General features: G+C 35.1%; 1 protein-coding gene across 37 annotated transcripts in view; it reads right to left on the bottom strand.

Moving 5' to 3' along the window:
* Positions 1 to 18,735, bottom strand: part of MAP2 (microtubule associated protein 2) — a 356,866-nt gene that overhangs the window by 75,992 nt on the left and 262,139 nt on the right. For all 37 annotated transcript variants that reach the window (XM_031958144.1, XM_031958143.1, XM_031958170.1 and 34 more), the window contains one exon: positions 18,075 to 18,359. In XM_031958144.1, the coding sequence (XP_031814004.1) occupies positions 18,075 to 18,336 (262 nt within the window). In that variant the 5' untranslated portion in view covers positions 18,337 to 18,359. The remainder of the gene's footprint in view (positions 1 to 18,074; positions 18,360 to 18,735) is intronic.

Genomic DNA, 18,735 nt, shown 5'->3' on the forward strand with positions numbered 1-18,735 from the left:
TGGCTGAATAATTTAAGAAGATTCCCTAATATATTAATTACTTTATCTCAAAATCAATAGTAGTCTGATTTATGAATTACTTGTTTAGGAACTAAAAGCAAAAATTGTCATTTTGTTGTGAGGCAAATAGCATATTTTAAATTACCATTTAACTTTCTTAATCATTATCAAGGCTTTTTGGTACTTCAATTGACCTTATTGATTTGAGTATTCCTTCAATGGTGCCAGTTGCCACAACAACCCTATGTTTTCTTCTACTGTGTAGCTTTTATCCATATTCTTTCTTAAGTTCTCTCAGAATATTATATAAAAGTCCTCCTCTAGGTCTTTTTAATATTATGAGAGCAACAATGGTTCACCCAGACTATCCATCTCTTATTTCTTGCTCTTGTTGTATGGTCAACCAATCCATTTCTCTCAAGTAACATGATACTATAGTCATATAATCTTGGCTTTAATACATAAAAAATGATACAGTTACATGACCTACCTGTTTAGAGAAAGAATAAGCTGCAGGAGGAAAAAAATGGGCATTCATGTTGATCAACAACATTTACTGAGAATCTAATGTAGAAACCACATGTATGGGCTCTATGGAATCTTGGGTACTTTTTTCCACTGGTGTCTAAGACTTGAATCAGTTCCCTAAATTAGCTAATCCTCATTTATTTTTTTCCTCGATAGTGTTAATTTGCTACTTTCTTTAAAATAAAGACACTGCCTTTGAACCTATGTATTGACTTTCAAGATAGCATATTCATGTTCTTTTTGAATTAAACTTTTTTCCTTATTTCCTGTATGAGTTTAAAATTCACAGGAAATCCATGGAATCTAGTCTATCTGATTCTTTTAGCCACTTAATTTGTTAAGAAATAGCAATAGCTTCTTTCCATTCCTTATCAACATTTTACTGTCAAGAAAGTTCTACAGGAAATGGGAGTTATTCCTTGTTTTCTGTCCCCTTTCTTATGCTATATGTGTAAGAATCATGTATTGCTGCAATCTCAGAAGAATCAAAATTGGAGATGACCTAAAAGGCAATGGGAAGATGAAGTTAAGGTGGGTGCAAGCAGATTCTGGAATATTATCAATGATGAACATTTAAAGTGGTTTAACACCATCTAGAATTTGTATGCCTGGAAAAGGAGGTAGATTGATTATGAGAAATAAAAGATGAATGGCTTTGATATCTCATAAGGAAGACTACTGTTATTTTCAATAAGTCTTCCACAGAAGACTTCTTATTGTTGTTGTTGTAGTTTGTTCTTTGTTCTTGAAGGGGAGGTGACACCATGACTTGCAAATGAATTGGATTTAAATGAGGGAGGACTGTGCAAGGTCACCTGCTTCTAGAATATTGGGAATAAGCATTGCATAGCACAAATAATAACAACAAAACATAGTTAACTTGTCATCTATTTCAAAGGGGAGCATCAGCATGCAAAGATCATAGATCTGTTGAAATATTCAAGTAACTACTGACTGATTAAGAAGCATATGTTGTTGATTTTTTTTTCCCATACTGCTTAACATGTAAATCATAAAAGTCATTAAATTCATATGAGTAATATAATTGAGGGGGAAATACCCTGACGTTCAAAGAATTTTTATCTGTAAATGCTTTTTTGAAAAAAATAAAATAGCAATATTATTAGAAGTCCCTTCTCTGGTATCATTTAAAAATACAAGATAAACAACCATCTGTCTAAGATAATTTAGGTATGATTTCTTAAGGAATAATGAGAAAAGACTGAATATTTTGACTTCAGTCATCCATTTATGTGGTCCAAGAATTAGATAATCCATTTGCCAAAAATGAAATAAACTCGGGATCAAACAAAGATGAAATCATTCTTATTTTAAAACTAGAATCTTTGTTTTTTGTTAAAGCCTTTTATTTTTCAAAACATATGCATGGACAATTCTTTAATATTAGCCCTTGCAAAACTTTGTGTTCCAATTCCCCCCTTTTCCCCATGCCCTCCCTAGATAGCAAGTAGTCCAATACATGTTAAACATGGTAGAAATACATGTTAAATCCTATATAAGCATACATATTCATACAGTTATTGTGCCATACAAGAGAAAAAGTGAAGCAAAATAAAATGCAAGCAAACAATAACTAAAAGAGTGAAAATGCTATATTGTGAACCACACTCAGTTACCACAGTCCTCTCTCTGGGTATAGTTGGTTCTCTTCATCACTGAACAAATGGAACTGGTTTGAATCATCTCATTATTGAAGAGAGCCATTTCCATCAGAATCGATCATCATATAATCTTGTTGCCGTGTATAATGGTCTCCTGGTTCTGCTCATTTCACTTAGCATTAGTTGATATAAGTCTCTCCAGGACTTTCTGAAATCATCCTGTTGGTCATTTCTTACAGAACAATAATATTCCATAACATTCATATATCATAATTTAATCAACCATTCTAAAACTAGAGTCTTGAAGAAGGAAGGGGTATTTGCTTTTAGTATTCCTTTAAAAATATTTCAAGAGCATTTCAAATTTCTAACCACCTGTCAGTTTTTTAAACTGACTCAGTTCGAAGTTTTTTTAAAATGAAGCTCAGTTTTTTAAAAATAAAGCTCAGAAAGGTTATTTAACTATTCTGCTGTGCAATTACTAGATCTAGTTAATCAATCGCTACTTTATTTTTTCTCTCTAGTTCGGTATATTCCACTATCCATGGATCATATTGAACAAAAGATGTTCAAAACTGTCAATCACACTCCCCTACAAGCCATCATAACTTCCTAACTTCTTTATTACTATCAGAATTCCTATCTGGCTAGTCCTTTAGGCTCATTGCTTTGATATCATTTTTAACTCATCTCTTTTCCCCTATTTTTGGTACCTTCCAATTTTTCCTGCTTCTTGCATCTTCCTTTTGCTTTGTTCCTCCAGGTACCAATTTTGTGTGAACATATGGGATTTAGATTATTCCAATGGCTTATTGGTCCTGCTCCTTGTCTCCAGTATTTTCTCAGTAGCCTCTTTCCCTCAAAAATTATCTCTATAATCAGAATGACCTATTGGAAATGTTATTTTGATCTTACCACTTCAATTTCAGCAACAGTAACTACTAATTGACTTTTACATTATAATTAACTCTTGATTGTAGACTTGAAAGATTTAGGACCATGAGTTCTGAGGTGGACATTCCCTTAGAGAGCAATTTCCTGCATTCATTTTTTTGGGGAAACAAAAGCTTAAATGGAAAAAGAGCTGATAAAAATTTGGTGATCCAAATTAAATCTTATTATTATTTTTTTTTTCCTGAGGAAATTGGGATTAAGTGACTTGTCCAAGGTCACACAGCTAGGCAGTGTTAAGTGTCTGAGACCATATTTGAACTCAGGTCCTCCTGACTTCAGGGCTGGTCTTCTATCCACTGTGCCACCTAGTTACCACCAAATTAAATCCATGATAAAATGAATGAATAGGAGAAATTATTGAAAGGCAAATTAAGCATTCCAATTTATGTGGCTTAAAAAAAGCACACTCTTCACCAAAACCCTTTAAGGTAATTTAACTTACAGATAGTGGAAAGAGTTCAGGACTAGAAATTACAGGATCTGGATTAGTCTTGAATCTGATACTTAATAGTTGGGTGTCATTGGGCAAGTCTGGCCCTTAGAGTTGGACTAGATAACTTCAAAGATTGCTTCCATAGCAAGATCCCTATTTTACCAATATGAAAAAAAAAAAGACACGGAGAGAGCTAGTGCACAAAAATCACACAGTAAGATAAACAGTATAGCTAGGAAGTGAAGTGAGGTCTTCTGATTCCCCATCTAGTGATCAGTCTGTTCTGCTGAGGCTGATTTTTGAGGCCTCATGTTATAAAGCCAAAAGTGAACAGGTATGATCAATGCATCGTAGATATTTTTTTTAAGGTGATGAAGCCAGTGGGAGAAGAAGAGGGATGGTAAAAATTGTTTTTCATTTTAAAGCTGAAGCATCTAAAAGATAAGAAAGGTTCCAAGTTGTTGTTAGATCTTAGACTTGCCAATAGTATGATCTTTGGTAAGTCATTTCCCTTAAGCTTCAGTATCATTATCTGAAAATGGGGGAGAATCTGAGTACCATTATATACTTCTCAGATTGGCCAAGATGACAGGAAAAGATATGTTGGAGAGAATATGGGAAAACTGAGAAATATACATTGCTGGTGGAGTTGTGAACTGATTCAACCATTCTGGAGAGCAGTTTGGAACTATGCCCAAAGGGTGATCAAAATTTGCTTGCTCTTTGATCCAGCAATATTTCTGCTGGGCTTATATCCCAAAGAGATCATAAAAGAGAGAAAGAATCTCACATGTGCAAAATTACTGTGGCAGCCCTTTTTGTAGTGTTAAGAAACTGGAAACTAAGTAGATGCCCATAAAATGGAGAATGGCTGAATAAGTTATGGTATATGAATATTATGGAATATTATTGTTCTATAAGAAATGATCAGCAGGATTATTTCAGAGAGGCCTGGAGAGACTAACATGAATGGATGCTAAGTGAAATGAGCAGAACCAGATCATTATACATGGCAACAAGATTATAGGATGATCAATTCTGATGGACGTGGCTTTTTTCAATAATGAGATGATTGAGGCCAGTTCCAATGATCTTGTGATGAAGAGAGCCATGTACACCCAGAGAGAGGACTGAGGGAACTGAATATGAATTACAACATAGAATTTTCACTTTTGTCATTTGCTTGCATTTTGTTTGCTTTCTCAAGTTTTTTCATTTTTGATCTGATTTTTATTGTGCTACATAATTGCATAAATATGTATACATATATTGGATTTAACATATATATTTTAACATGTTTAACATATATTAGACTACTTGCCATCTAAGGGAGGGGGTGGGGGAAAGGGAGAGAAAAATTTGGAACACCAGCTTTGCAAGAGTCAATGTTGAAAAATTATCCATGCATATGTTTTGAAAATAAAAAGCTGTAATAAAAATAATAAAATAAAAAAACAACAAAAAAGAAAATGGAGGAGAATAACGCTTCTGCTCTCCATCTTCTAGAGTTTTTTTTTCAGGAAAGGACTTCCTAAAATTCAAAGGTTTGTATTCTTTTCTTAATCGAATTTGGTTGTTTCTGAATTAATGCTTTCTTAAGAGCTATTGAGAATGAACAATTTTTACGATTTCAGTATAATTCCAAATCAATCATACGTCCATGAACTATATTACTTTTTGATTTTTTTAAAAGGGAAAATAAAAATGTTAAGGAAAAATCATACAATTTCATTTGTATTATATACATATCAATACATCAAGGACCTATGATCTATGTTTTTAAAATAACTATTCGGTATCTAAATAAAAAGTGGCATAAATATGGTTGTCCAGGGCATAAGTTTTACTATTATATGGCTCAACGATGATGTTGCTTCTGAAATCCATTTTCAGTAATCGTAGCTGGATTGTGACTCATACTGCTAGACTTGCTACAGTGAGTGTATGCAGCCATACGGTGCCCTTTTCCCTGGGGGCCTCATGATGCCAACTCAGATATTGTTTAAGCTATTAGATCTGCAATGCAGCACCAGCTGCACTATTTATCTGCTCCCAAGATTAATTTCTAGACAATTCCCCAGACTATTAAGAGACATGCTGCCACGTAACTTATTCAGAAACAGTGAGAGAGTGCATGTATTGCATATGTGTGTGTGTGTGTGTGTGTGTGTGTGTGTGTGTGTGTTCATGTGGCTTGGGGGAAGAATGGAGTAAAACTTTAAACTTCAAAGGAGGCAAAAGGTATGGCTTATCTTAATGATTTCATGAGCAACAGTGAATGTACCTTAAACAAAATCAGCCTTCAAAAAGTAAGGCAGGGTACTAGGAATTGCCTTTTTGTACCAAAAAATCTCCCCAAACCAAACCAAACAAAAAAAAAATCTTAACAGGGAGGTTGAAGAGAAGCTTTTTCATCACTAGGGAGAGATCCTTTTCTTAGCAAGTCAAATAGTGCTAGATGTTTACATTCAGAGACAGGCCAGAGACAGCAGAATGTCTTTTGCCATCAAAATGCTTATGAATCTCACTCATTGAACCACTAATGTCACTTAATGAGAATGAAAAATGTTTTAATGAATTTTTCTGTCTTCTTATTCCTAAGTCAATTGCCACTCCCTCTTCCCTCATTTCATAGTAGCTAAAACATACCTCATATCACATTAAGATCTCTGATATTTAAATATAGTAAGATCTGTGATGTCTTTCTATTCTGTAGTGTTTGAACATAGTAGGCTCTTTAGAAATGATAATTAAATTATATATTTTGGGGAGGGGTTGATGCAGGGCACAATTCATTGACTGAGTAAATAAAGATAGAAAAGAGATTTAAAATCAAGAAACTGCCAAGAGAGCCAAACAGTAACCAGCAAAGTAAAAATGTTTATGATAAAGGCAGTAGTGGTTTAACATGAATAAGAAAGGTATTTAAAACAATTTATTATTCTTCTAAAGGGAAATAACAGGTTTTTTTAAGCTAAAGAGAAAACAGAACAAATGAATTTCCAAAACAGTGGAGAAAGCAATGAGAGAAGTAACCCCCAAAATGCAAAGATCAACTGACAAAATTCAAACCAAACCAAAACAGAAAAAAGATTGTACTCAATGGAAAAATAAGAATGAAAAAGTAAATTTATGAGATAAAATAGCCCCTGATTATTTTTCTAAAATGTCAACATTATTCCAAAATGGTGCTGTATAGTCAGTTAATTGTGGAGTCAGAGAATTTGTTTTCAAATGCTGCCTCTGATTACTGTCTGTGTGACCTTGAATTTAATCAGATAGTCATCACAGCCTTCTGTTTCTTGAGCTATAACATTACAATGTTGCATTAATTTCTGAAGTTTTTTCTGCTCTCCATCTACTATTTTATAATCCAAGAATAAGGAACTAATTAGTGAGCCATGTACTATCAGGAGCTATCAAGTAATTTTCTACCAACACATCTAAATTATTGATGGTTAAAAATAATAGTGAATAGAATTTGTCCTTTTGTCACAAACAGAAAGAATTATGAATGGGATAAATTTAGAATTGATGTCAGGAAGAAATGACCTAACAATTAGAGCTCTCTATAAGTGGAATGAGCTGCCTTGGGTACTAATGGGTTTCATCCTCTTTGGGGGTCTGTAAAAAGTGGCTGAATGACCACCTGTTTTCTTGCTATGGAAGATTTTTTTCCTAATATGAATTTGACTAGACTACCACTGAGTTCCCTTCCCACTAGAAAATTTGGTAATTTTATGATGACAGTCTGAAGAAAACTTATTAAAATTTGGGATATCTCATTCTTAATAGTTCAAGGTAAAAGTATAATATAATAAGATTAATTTTTATGGATGATATAAATTTAGTTTTATTGTTTAAGGATCACAAATTCTCTTAACAGGTGTGGAAACTTACCTGTATTAATATCCGTTTTAATTAAAAAACACATATCTTTTCGATTAGTCATGTTCCTTACAAACAGAAATATATGACAGTCATTTAATTCCATGGAATAAAACAAAAGTATTTTGTTTTTGTTGTTGTTAATGTTGCCTTTGGGTTTTTGAGTCTTATTTAATCCTTCTGGAAGAGCTAGACTTTTCTGAAACTGCTATTAGGGATTACTGACTTTATGAATCATTTGCTTTCTTATCAGACCATGTATATTTTTGTCAAGGTTTAGAGGACTTGAAAAGATTTATACAGCTGGCTGATGCATTGGATATGGACTCAGAAAAACAGAGGTTCCAAATACAGCTGCTGACACTTACCAACTAAGTACACTGAGCAAATTACTTAATAGGTGCCTGCCTCAGTTTCCTCAATTGTAAAAGAGAGATAAAAATAGCTTCTACCTATAATGGTATTTTGTGAGGACCAAAGGAGATGAAGTACTTAGCACAATGTGTAAAACATAATAGGTGCTTAATAAATTTTTATACTACTTCCACTAGTCTCATTCCATTTGCTTCTTATTGGGAAGAGGCAGATCATGAATTGGGCCTGGCATTACTCTGATTGGTGAATGAAAATTCCTGCTGCTATGTGTTCTATACATATTTGTACCTCATTAGGGCAACAAAAGTTAATCATTTATCATACCCTCACCTAATCTAATGCTCAACATTTAGCTCTTTTATATTTTATTGACCAATAGAAACCACTCCTTATTTCCCCCCCCAAAAATATTGCTGATAACTGAGGACCAAACAGAATGACCTGGTTCTTTTGGTATTAGTGCTGAGAGAGGAGAATGCAAACACTTCAAACATAAATCTTATTTAACTTCTCTTGTCCTAGTTATCTATATATTTTCTCACTTTCCCTAAATTCCTTGGGCACCTGACCTTCAAGGGGAAAAAAAATGAAAAAGATCTTCCTTTTTTTCCCCTCCTCTACAAAGTCAGGCTCTGAAACTGTACATACAGAGAGTTTATTTTTCTTCAGATCCTTCCTTGAATGTTAATAACTCCAGACTATATACCCTGTCTCTCTGAGTGGAGCTCAGAGAGAAATCTCAACTGGAGCAGTGAGTGGTTGGCATGGCAACCAAGAAAAGAAATCTGCAGCCTCTAGAATTGCTGGAGTTGTTTATGAAAGATGGAGATGGGGGGGCAGGAAAGGAGGGAAAGAGAGACAGAAAAAGATAGAGACAGAGACAGAAATATAGAGGACAGACAGTGAGAGACAGACAGACAGGCAAACGTATACAGAGAGAGACAGAGACAAAAAAGAGATAGACAGACAGACAGAGGAGGGGGGAGAGAGAGATGGAGGATAAAGAGAAAACAGGAGGGAGAAAGACAGAGAGATAGACACAGCAAAAGAACCACAGAAAGAGACAAAGAGACAAAAACAGAGACAGAGAGAGTGACAGAGACAGAGATAGAGGAGAAAGAGAGATGAGAGAGAGAGAGAGAGAGAGAGAGAGAGAGAGAGAGAGAGAGAGAGAAGAAGAAGGGAGAAAGGGAGGAGGTTGTATTTATTCTATTTTGTACATAAATATTACTGCACATATTTCATAATATATACACATACCCGTTTTTAGCATTATGTATACCTTATTGAAAAATCTAAAAGCTTGTCATAAAGCACAGTTAGGGATGGTAGAGAGGATGGAGAGGGAGACTAGAATTAAATCTAGGAAAAATGTAGAGGAGCATATGATGGGAGTTATGGCAGTCCACATAGCTCTTCACTTTTGCATGATGCCAATCTCCTTCTCCAAGTTTTTCCAAACTCCTGAATTTGTAATTTTATTTAATGGCACATTTACATGTGATTTTTATCCCTCAGTTCCCAGCCATCTCTATGCCATTGTCCTTGTCCCTAGCATAGCATTTCATATATTGGGACTCTTGTTGCCTTTGTATCACCAATATTTATCACTGTATCTGGTACAGAGTAAGCACTTGATAAGTGTCTCTCCTCACCCCTCAGGTCTCTCTCAGTATCAGTCTCTATCCCTGTCTCTCTCTCTCTCTAATTTGTCAATCTAACCATTTATATACATTAATTATCTGAAGGTCAAAATGTAGAAAATTGTTATAAACATAGATCTATGTAGAGGAGCTCTGAGAGTAATTATTACAGACATATATGTGCCACTTTAAGATTTGCAGATAGGTTTAGATGCACTGCTTTATTTGAGTCTCACTAAGCTTTGAGGAAAATACTTCACTTCACAGATAAAGAAACTCATGCTTGGAGACTTAAGTAATTTGCCTGGAGTGACACAGGCAGTAAATGTTCTGATGTGAGTTTTGAATACAGGTTCTTTTGAGTCCAAGTCCAGCATTCTAGTCCTTATGATAAAGGGGGTGGGGGCCAGAACTCATTCAAGAAACAAGTAGATAAGATGGTCTATAAGCAGCTCTAAGCATCTGTCACAAAGTCTATGCAGTAAAGTTAACATATTGTAGTCAGAGGAAACTATTTCAAATTCTTTTTTTGCTACTTATATTTTACATCTAATTCTAACAAGCTTATTTTAGGGAATTAGGAAGGAAAAATCTGTAGCTGTTACAGAAAATTTACCATAAAGAATGTCTGAATATAACATAAAAACATAGCAAGTTTTTACTGTATTAGTTGTGATAGCCCCATACTTCTAATTATGTTGGTAGGGAGTGGGAAAGTAACAAAAAAAAATAGTAGAGGATTATGATAAAACAAGGGGACATTTAGAAAAGGTGGATGATTCACATCGTATTGTGGAATATCAGATGTTAATCTAACTAAATACAAACCAACCAGTCCATCCATTGTACTTTTTGAGAAGTGGTCATTGCATACTCCATCTCCTATATAATTTTAATTCTCATTCAAGGGATCATACATTATGGTAGTGTAAAAGCTCGAAAGGTTGTCTTTAAATGCTTCAATGCCCCTACAGCTATAAATATCTCAGAACTGCCTCCTTCCTTTCTCCTTCACACTAAAATGTAGAACTAGCATTCTAAACTTCTGTCATTTAGAAAAGCAAACTAACACAATATTCTTCTTTAACAGAAGACAAGAACAAATTGGCCACTGCTTTAAGCATTGGACTTTAAATCCCAGGAGCTCTGGGTTACAGCCTCACTATGAACTAGTATGGTCCCTCTCTGGGTTTCAGTAATACAATCTGTAAAATGTAAGAGTATGAATAGAAATTCTGACAGTTCTTACAAGCTCAATGATTCTATTTCCCCCTCCAGTTTCTATAATTACAAAAAACATTTAAACAATATGTCTAAGAAACAGGCAATTTTGCTAAATTTGTTGTTTATCAATAGGCTACAAAATCTTTCTAGGAAGACAGAAAATATAATGGATCAGAGGAGAATAGATTTAGGATTAGAAGGGACCATATTGGCTAAATGATACAATGTCTTTATTTCATAAATGAAAAAAACCCTAGAATCTAGGGTCATTTATTTACTAAATATCAAGGCTATGACTGAAGTCCAAGACTGAATCAAAATTTGGTTTTCCCCATTTCACCTGATGTTTTGTTCTGCCGTTTCCCAATACCAACATCTTTCCCTTACCCATATAACCTCCCTTCCCCCTTTCCCTGCTTCTTCTGTGGTGGCAGCTTGGCTTTGATGCATTCACATTCCTACCAGCAGGACATGGGAGGGGGGTCCTCACTTGCATAGATCCACACACAATAACAACTCCACTTTCTTATGTCCTCCCCCCTTCCTCCCTCACATACAGGCCTATCTGGACTGGACATCCTTGGATATATCACCCACATCCATATCCCCCCTCCCCATTACCTGTGTAGGTTCATGTGCTTGTGTCTCTAACTCTTTGCCTCTGTCTGCCTTTAACTCTATCTTCTCGCTCTCTCTCTCTTTTAATCTCTCCCTCTCCTTTTATTTTTCTTTGACACACACACACACACACACACACACACACACACACACACACCTCTCACGTGTACACACCCACATCAACCCACTCACCTTTACTTGTGTTTTCTCTTTCTCTCTGCTTCTTTCTGTCTCGGTGTTTCTTTCTCTGCCTCTGAATGTCTCCCTCCCTCCCCCTTCCTTCCCTCCATCTCCTTTCTTTTCTATTTCTCTGTTTCTGTCACACCTACACATGGGCCTCCTCCGCCTCCACTTTAGCAGAGTAGGTATGTCCTGCCTCTTTTCTCTGTCTCTGTTTTTCTATCCCTTTATATCTATTTATCATTGTCTCTCTCTGCCCCCCTCCCTCTCTCTTTCCTTTCTCAGTCTCTGTCTTTATGTCATTCACACGCCCCCACATACTCCTTTACCCATGTAGGAATGTCTTATGTATCTGTCTCTTCCTGCATCTATTTCTGTTTCTCTATCTTTCCCCCCTTCCTTCCTTCTCTTTCTCTCTCTCTCTCTCTCTGTGTCTCTGCTTCTCTCTGTTTGTCTCTGCCTGTCTTTCCCTGTGTCTCTTTCCCTGATTCTGTCTTTCTCTCTGTCTCTTGTCTCTCTGTCTGTCAGATTCTTGGTCTCTGTTTTTGTTTCTCTCTCGCTTTCTCTTTCTCTCTCTTTGTGTGTGTGTCAGCTGTCTGTCTTTGTCTGTCAGTTGTCTGTGTCTCTCTTGGTCTGTCTCTATTTCTCTGTCAGTTGTCTGTCTATCTCTGTTTGTCTCTGTTTCTCTCTGTCAGCTGTCTGTCTGTCTCTGTCTCTGTGTTTCTTTCTCTCTCTTTCCCTCTGTCTCTGTCTCTCTGGTAACTATCTGCCTCTGTCTCTCTGTCCCTGTTTCTGTGTGTCTGTCAGCTTTGTCTCTTCCTGTCTATCTTTGTCTCTGTCTCTCTGTCACCTCTCTGTGTATCTCTGTCTGTCTTTGTCTCTGTTTCTCTCTCTGTCAGCTGCCTGTCTTTATCTCTGTCTTCTCTGTCTCTGTCTCTCTGTCAGCTGTATGTATGTCTGTCTCCCTCTTTTCTTCCTCTCTCTCACTGTGTTGGAAATTAAATTACATTCTTCTTATTGGGAAAGGATGGAAAACCTACATGTTAAACGTGTCTGAAAAGTGTGTGTATGATGGAATTGGGACTGAGTAACATTCACCAATCACATTCTACAGGCTGGCTGAGCATAACAGAAAGGATGTTTGTCTCTATAGGCAATCTCTGGCTTCTTTATATGTAATGTAAGTATATCATTCCCATACAGAAGATTGTCTGGGATTGTGTAGTGCCACAGGGATTCCTCTTCCTTTTCCCCTATTACCACTTCCTCATGTCTCTCTACTTCCCTCTTTAAGGCTGCCTACTGCTCCTTATCAAGCCTCAATCTTGGCTTCTCCATAACTCAGAGCCAACTCAATGCAGCATTTATGACTCTGAGCATACCACTTAACCCTTCAGTACCCAAGGCAATTCCCTTAAACCATAAAGTTGTAAACCTTGTTGATTTACATTGGTGGGAAGACTTTCTTTAATGAAATTGCTTACCCTCATGCAGTCTTATCAACTTTCATATCTCTCATTTCTCTCTCTGTCTTTCATCTCTCTCTGATGATCTTTCTCTCAGTCTTTCTTTTTTGGTCTTCCTGACTCTTTATCTTTCTTTCTCTTCTCCTTTCTTTTCTTCCCCTCTCTCCCTTCCTGCCCCTTCCTCATCTTGTTTCCTTCTCTCCTATGTACAACAGGAATGTCAAACTCAGATGGAAATGAATTCTTGCAGATTATATATCAAATTAGAAAGCCACCAATTAGCCATCTATATTGAATTATATTTTTATTTATTTTAAATTACATCTTAATCTGTTGTGACCAGCACTTGAGAGTTTTATGGTCTGCAGCTGCAAGTTCATCACCTCTTATCTAGCTATCTTTATGTGAATGGAAATTAAGGCATGGGAGTTTTACTAATTTGTTCTGAATCTTATAGCAAGCTGGTGACAAGACATTTGACAATTAAATCAACTCTTTATATATGTATACACACATATTTTTCTAGGTATCTCAATTTCACTCATAAATTTGTTTTATCAGTCCCTAAGTCATGGTAAAACTAAAGCAAAAACAAATTAGAACTTTTTTTTCTTTATTTGGTAGGTCACCAGTGGCAGAACCAGAAATATATGTGACTTCTGAACCATCTTTTCTTGCTCTGTCTCCTATTCCTCTCTGGAGAAACTATGAATCTGACTAGAGATGACTGACAGGGATCACTGGTCAACAATAATATTATTTTCAAAGGAGAAAGAAAATGGTTCCAAAAAGTATAGATACTTGGCTTATCTATTCCTCAGGGGAAAAAAAAATCAAAATGTTTCACGAACCATATGATTTGTAAATACTCAGAAAGAGGAAGTAGCAATTGCTAAGGGGTGGAATGAATTTACTTAAGTGAAGCAAAATTAATTTTTTATGAGGTTACTAAACTAGTAGATAAGATGAATGCTGTAGAAATAATACTTTTAGCAATTCAATAAGGCATTTCATAGTCTCTCAAGACATAGAGATGTGGACTAGTTGAGAGGAGAGATTGATGAATCCACAGGTTGTTTAAGTTTCCTGTGCCAGCCTATTCCAGAATTTTTTAAATGACTTGGATGAAGACAGGGAAGACATGTTTAGCAAAGATAACCAAGACACAAAAACAATTCAGTATATTGAAAAAACTCACCTAAAATTACAAAATAAAATTTAATCTTGATACACACACACACACACACACACACACACATCTATATATATATATGCATTTAGATTCCAGAGTGGGGAGCAGGAAGGAAAATGTATAAAGGTTAGGAAAAGATGGGCAGTAAGAGTTATTCTACAACAAATCACCAAAAGTTTTAATTTAATTGCAAAGAAGTGTCATATGTGGTAATTTAGTATAGTGAAAAGAATTCTGGGTTTTAATACTAGTTTTTGTTTACTAGACATGTGACTTTAGGCTGGCCATCTTCCTTTTCTGTGGTTCAGTGATCTCATCAGTAAAAAGAGGAAGATGGTCAAGATAATTTCAAAGGTCCTTTCAAATTCTAAATGCAATGCACCTATGAACAATATAACAAGTCTGATAAAAAAAAATTGTGCCATTTTGGGCTGTCCTAGTAAAACTACAGTATCTAGGAAAAGACCATAAGAGTCCTAAGAGCATTAGAGTCTCTCTTGATCTGGCTATACATACACACATACATATATGGAGAGAGAGAGAGAGAGAGAGAGAGAGAGAGAGAGAGAGAGGCAGCAAAGGAATTGTACCTATGCAGATATCCAGTTTGGGTATGACTTGATCATGATTAGTATATTCATGTCTGAGGGACTTTGATTATTTTAGACTTGTCTGTTTTATTTGTAAAGCATGCACAAGAAATTTGAATACAAAATCATACAATCCTTGTGGCAACAGGTCACATTTATACAGGGTCACTTGCAGTCATGAATAGAGAGTTGAATGTGGGCCATTAGGACAGGAACCTAAGAGGTGACTCCATTGCTGATTCTCCTTATAGAACCGTTTACCTCAGCTTGTCTTCATATCAATATATTATATTGAGTAAATTCACCAGTGCTATGAATCAGAATCCCCAACAAAGCAATCTCTTCAAAAAGACATTGACAAACTGAAGTTAATTTAGAGGAGGGTGACTCGGATAATGAGGGGTATTGAAACCATTCATTTGAGAAATCCTTGAAGGGATGCAAGATGTTTAGTCTGGGGGAAAACCTGGAGTGGGGAGATATTATTATAGCTCTGTTCAAATATTTGAAGGTCTGTCAGGTCAAAGATAGAATAAGCTTTTTTTTTTTTTTTTAATTTCAGAGGACTGAATTAGGACCAATAATTTAAAGTCAGGAAGAGGCAGATTTTGACAGTACTTGGTGGGGGGAAACCAACAATTTTTTTAATGTATGGTTTTTATAGAATGATACAACTGGCCCTTGAAGTTTTCAAAGCAGAAGCTGTCAGAAATTTTGTAGAGCAGATTTTAGCATGGGAAGAAAGACTGTACTTAGGTATTGTTTCTTTCAATTCTGCAACTGGATTCCTGTTTCCACTCTCTTCCCTCTTCAATCTTGCCAGATTCATATCCCAAAATAAAGAAATCTGATTACATAACACACTTGCTCAAGAAACTTTCATGGCTCTTTATGGTCTCTAGAATAAAATATGAACTTCCCTTTTCAGCATTTAAATCTCAGTCTCTACCTTCACAATCTCCACCTTCTTTTTCCAGATGATCTCATGACTTCCCTTCACACACTCTACATTCCAGCCATCCCTTAGCATAAGCAGTTTGTTTCTCTGGCTTAACATACTCTTCCCTCAATTTCACTTCTTGCAAACCTAACCTTTGAAGGCTTAGCTCAAGTCTGGCCTTTCATTAGGAAAATTTTGTCTATTTACATAGATGTGCATCTTTTCTCCTCCCTTCTTTCCTCTCTGACTCTCTATTTCCCTTCTCTCTTCCCTCTTTCCCTCCCTCTGTCTTTGTTTCTGTCTGTCTATCTCTCTCTATTACATTTTGTATTAATTTATGTTGTTTTTGTCAGTTGAATATAAGCTCCTTGAGAATATGGAATCAATTTCTGAGACTGCTATTATACCTCGAACATAATAGGCTCACCTAAGATGCTTCTAACAATAGAACCATGATCTTAGGATGTTAAGTAAATATTTATATCCATCTGAAATGTAATGAGCCAGAGATTTATAAGCTTCTAGTTGACCATTATTTTTAGAAAACCTACTCTAGTCACTAGAAATAAATATTTAGGAAATTGCCTTTTCTGTGGGCTCATGTAGAAATCTCATCTGACCTAATATTTTAATTTTAATTTCTTGATATAATTTTGTCTAAAAAACACATAATGTTTTGTAGTGAATACATATTTCTATATATATATATTCAGCATGCTCCTTACAGATATCTTTGCATACATAAAATTTTTGAAATCAGAATCACAAAGGTGGTAAGAACATAAACATGTATTTATACATAGATTACTATGTGTATATATGCACACATTACATGTATAATTTTTTATTCATCCTTCATTTCCCTGAACTCATTATTAATCCTAAAAGCCAAAGAGATTAACCAGAGAGATCTCTAAATTATATTTTGATTTATAATCTTTTCTCAGTAATAGAAGCAGAATGAAATGGCTAAACCCAATACCACATCTTCACAGACATGAATATAAGATCATCTCAAATTTAACTGCTTCATTTATTTTACTGAATTACATGTTTTCACCATACCTAGCCAGTATCAAGAGTTCATTAATGAGTTACTTACAATAATACATCAATAGATTCAACATTGGACATTTATCTAGATATCTATTATATTAGGGAAAAAAAGTCAAAAAAAGTTTTAGCAAATGGCACCTATAGAGAGAAAAGATTTCAATTTCAATTTCAGTTTGTAATTTGCAGCATCTATTTGAAATGTTCCTTCTTTTCCATTGCTTTTAACACTATATTCCTCCTCATCAGGCTTCCAAATTGGTTTTCCTTGCAACTGAGTATCGATTGCTCCCACTTATTCTATACTCTTTGGCTAAAATATTATTCCAAGATTAAGAATAGTATTTTACAGGTTATGTGATGATTTTCAGGAGCAGATTATCTTTCTATTGGATGCTTAGGGTTCATTTAATTTTCCAGAATAGTATCTGTGCAAGTCACTATGAAAGTAATTGAATACTTATCATTAAAGGGCACTGAAATAATAATGGTAGCAATAATAGTTCACAATTACATAACATTTTAAAGGTTCGTATAGCACTTTACATATATTAACTCACTTGATCTCATTTGAAATGCAGATTGAGCTCCAATCTAGTAATTATTTCAGACTTATCTGTTACGGGCATAGGGATGGATTGTCACTAAAACAGCAGTTAATAATATTTTTATTAATAGTAACAGCAATAAAAGTGATTTGAGACTGTATGGAGTCAAAGTTTCAATGTGGGTAGGTAACAAATGACTTAAATTGTCCTTTGGAAATATACCAACCAGAATCTGAATCATAGAATAATGAGATATACAAAATAATTGTATCAAGAAATTGCACATTACATTTTTTTTTAAAAAGTTTGAAGCAGCATTTTAGTGGTATTCAAGAATGGAAATGGTTTCTTCCATTTATAGGCAAGAGAGCAACATGACTGACAGATCTCAATGATCTAATTATTAATGAATGTTACCTAGCATGAATTATAGTAGTATCTGCGTTCATACTTCAACAATAATCATACAAAAGCTCTTTAAATTTTTAAAATTTTGACGTTAGTAATGGGGGATGGATGTAAATAGTTACTAGATTTTTAAAAAAGTCACACCTAAATAACTCATTCTCCTAATATAAAATGAAGCTGAAATAGTTAACAACAAAAGAAGGAAATAAAGAATATACTTTTATCCAGCTTATTTCATGAACATGTTTTCTCTTTTCCCTCATAATTTATCTTCTTCAGTTTCTATTTCCTGGTATAATTTATATTTCAAATTCATTAACAGTGAAAGAAAATGTGCTGCCTAAGTTCTTTCCAGATAACATTGAACCAGAAACCAGAAATCAAGGTGCGAGAAAGAAAAGCCTTTATTTACCTGCTGTTTCCCTTTCAGCTGAGGTGAGCTCTCCATTAATCCCATTCTCTTTGGTTCTTGAACAGGTACCCTGTTGCCCATGATCTCCATAGCCACTTTCTTCTTCTTCTCTGTATGGAAATCCATTGGCGCTTCGGACTATTCCATCCCCTGCTCCTGCTTGTTCCTTAAGCTCAGGTGAATGTGGGTGGGAAGATGCCTCTGCCAGTTGACTTGATGTCCAGTGAGGTGCTTTAGCTTCATCTTTCCGGTCATCTGCCATTCTTTTCTCCTTTGTGACCTCTCCTGTAATTAGAGCAGGTTAAAACATCAGCATCATCTCAGCAGTGTTTTGTTTTTATGTTATTAGTCCTATTATAGAAGCCATCTCTAATGAGTAATATTAGGAAATCATAGAGCACTAATAGCCAATGAAACAGAAAAATTATCAAAGTTTATCTCCATTAGTGTCAGACAAGTATATACAGACATATTAAATACTGTCTACTGTATTAAAATACATATAGGTCATCCTTTATTTCAAACAACTGATTTTTGATAGATTTTCAGAATTAGAAAATCAGTACAGTTGATCATGAGGTTTTTTATGATTGGATGCCTTGAATATAGAACTGATCAATACAAAATACAATTAGATGATGACACTAGTAAAATATATATT

Source organism: Sarcophilus harrisii, chromosome 3, assembly GCF_902635505.1.
Source record: "Sarcophilus harrisii chromosome 3, mSarHar1.11, whole genome shotgun sequence".
Taxonomy (NCBI): domain Eukaryota; kingdom Metazoa; phylum Chordata; class Mammalia; order Dasyuromorphia; family Dasyuridae; genus Sarcophilus; species Sarcophilus harrisii.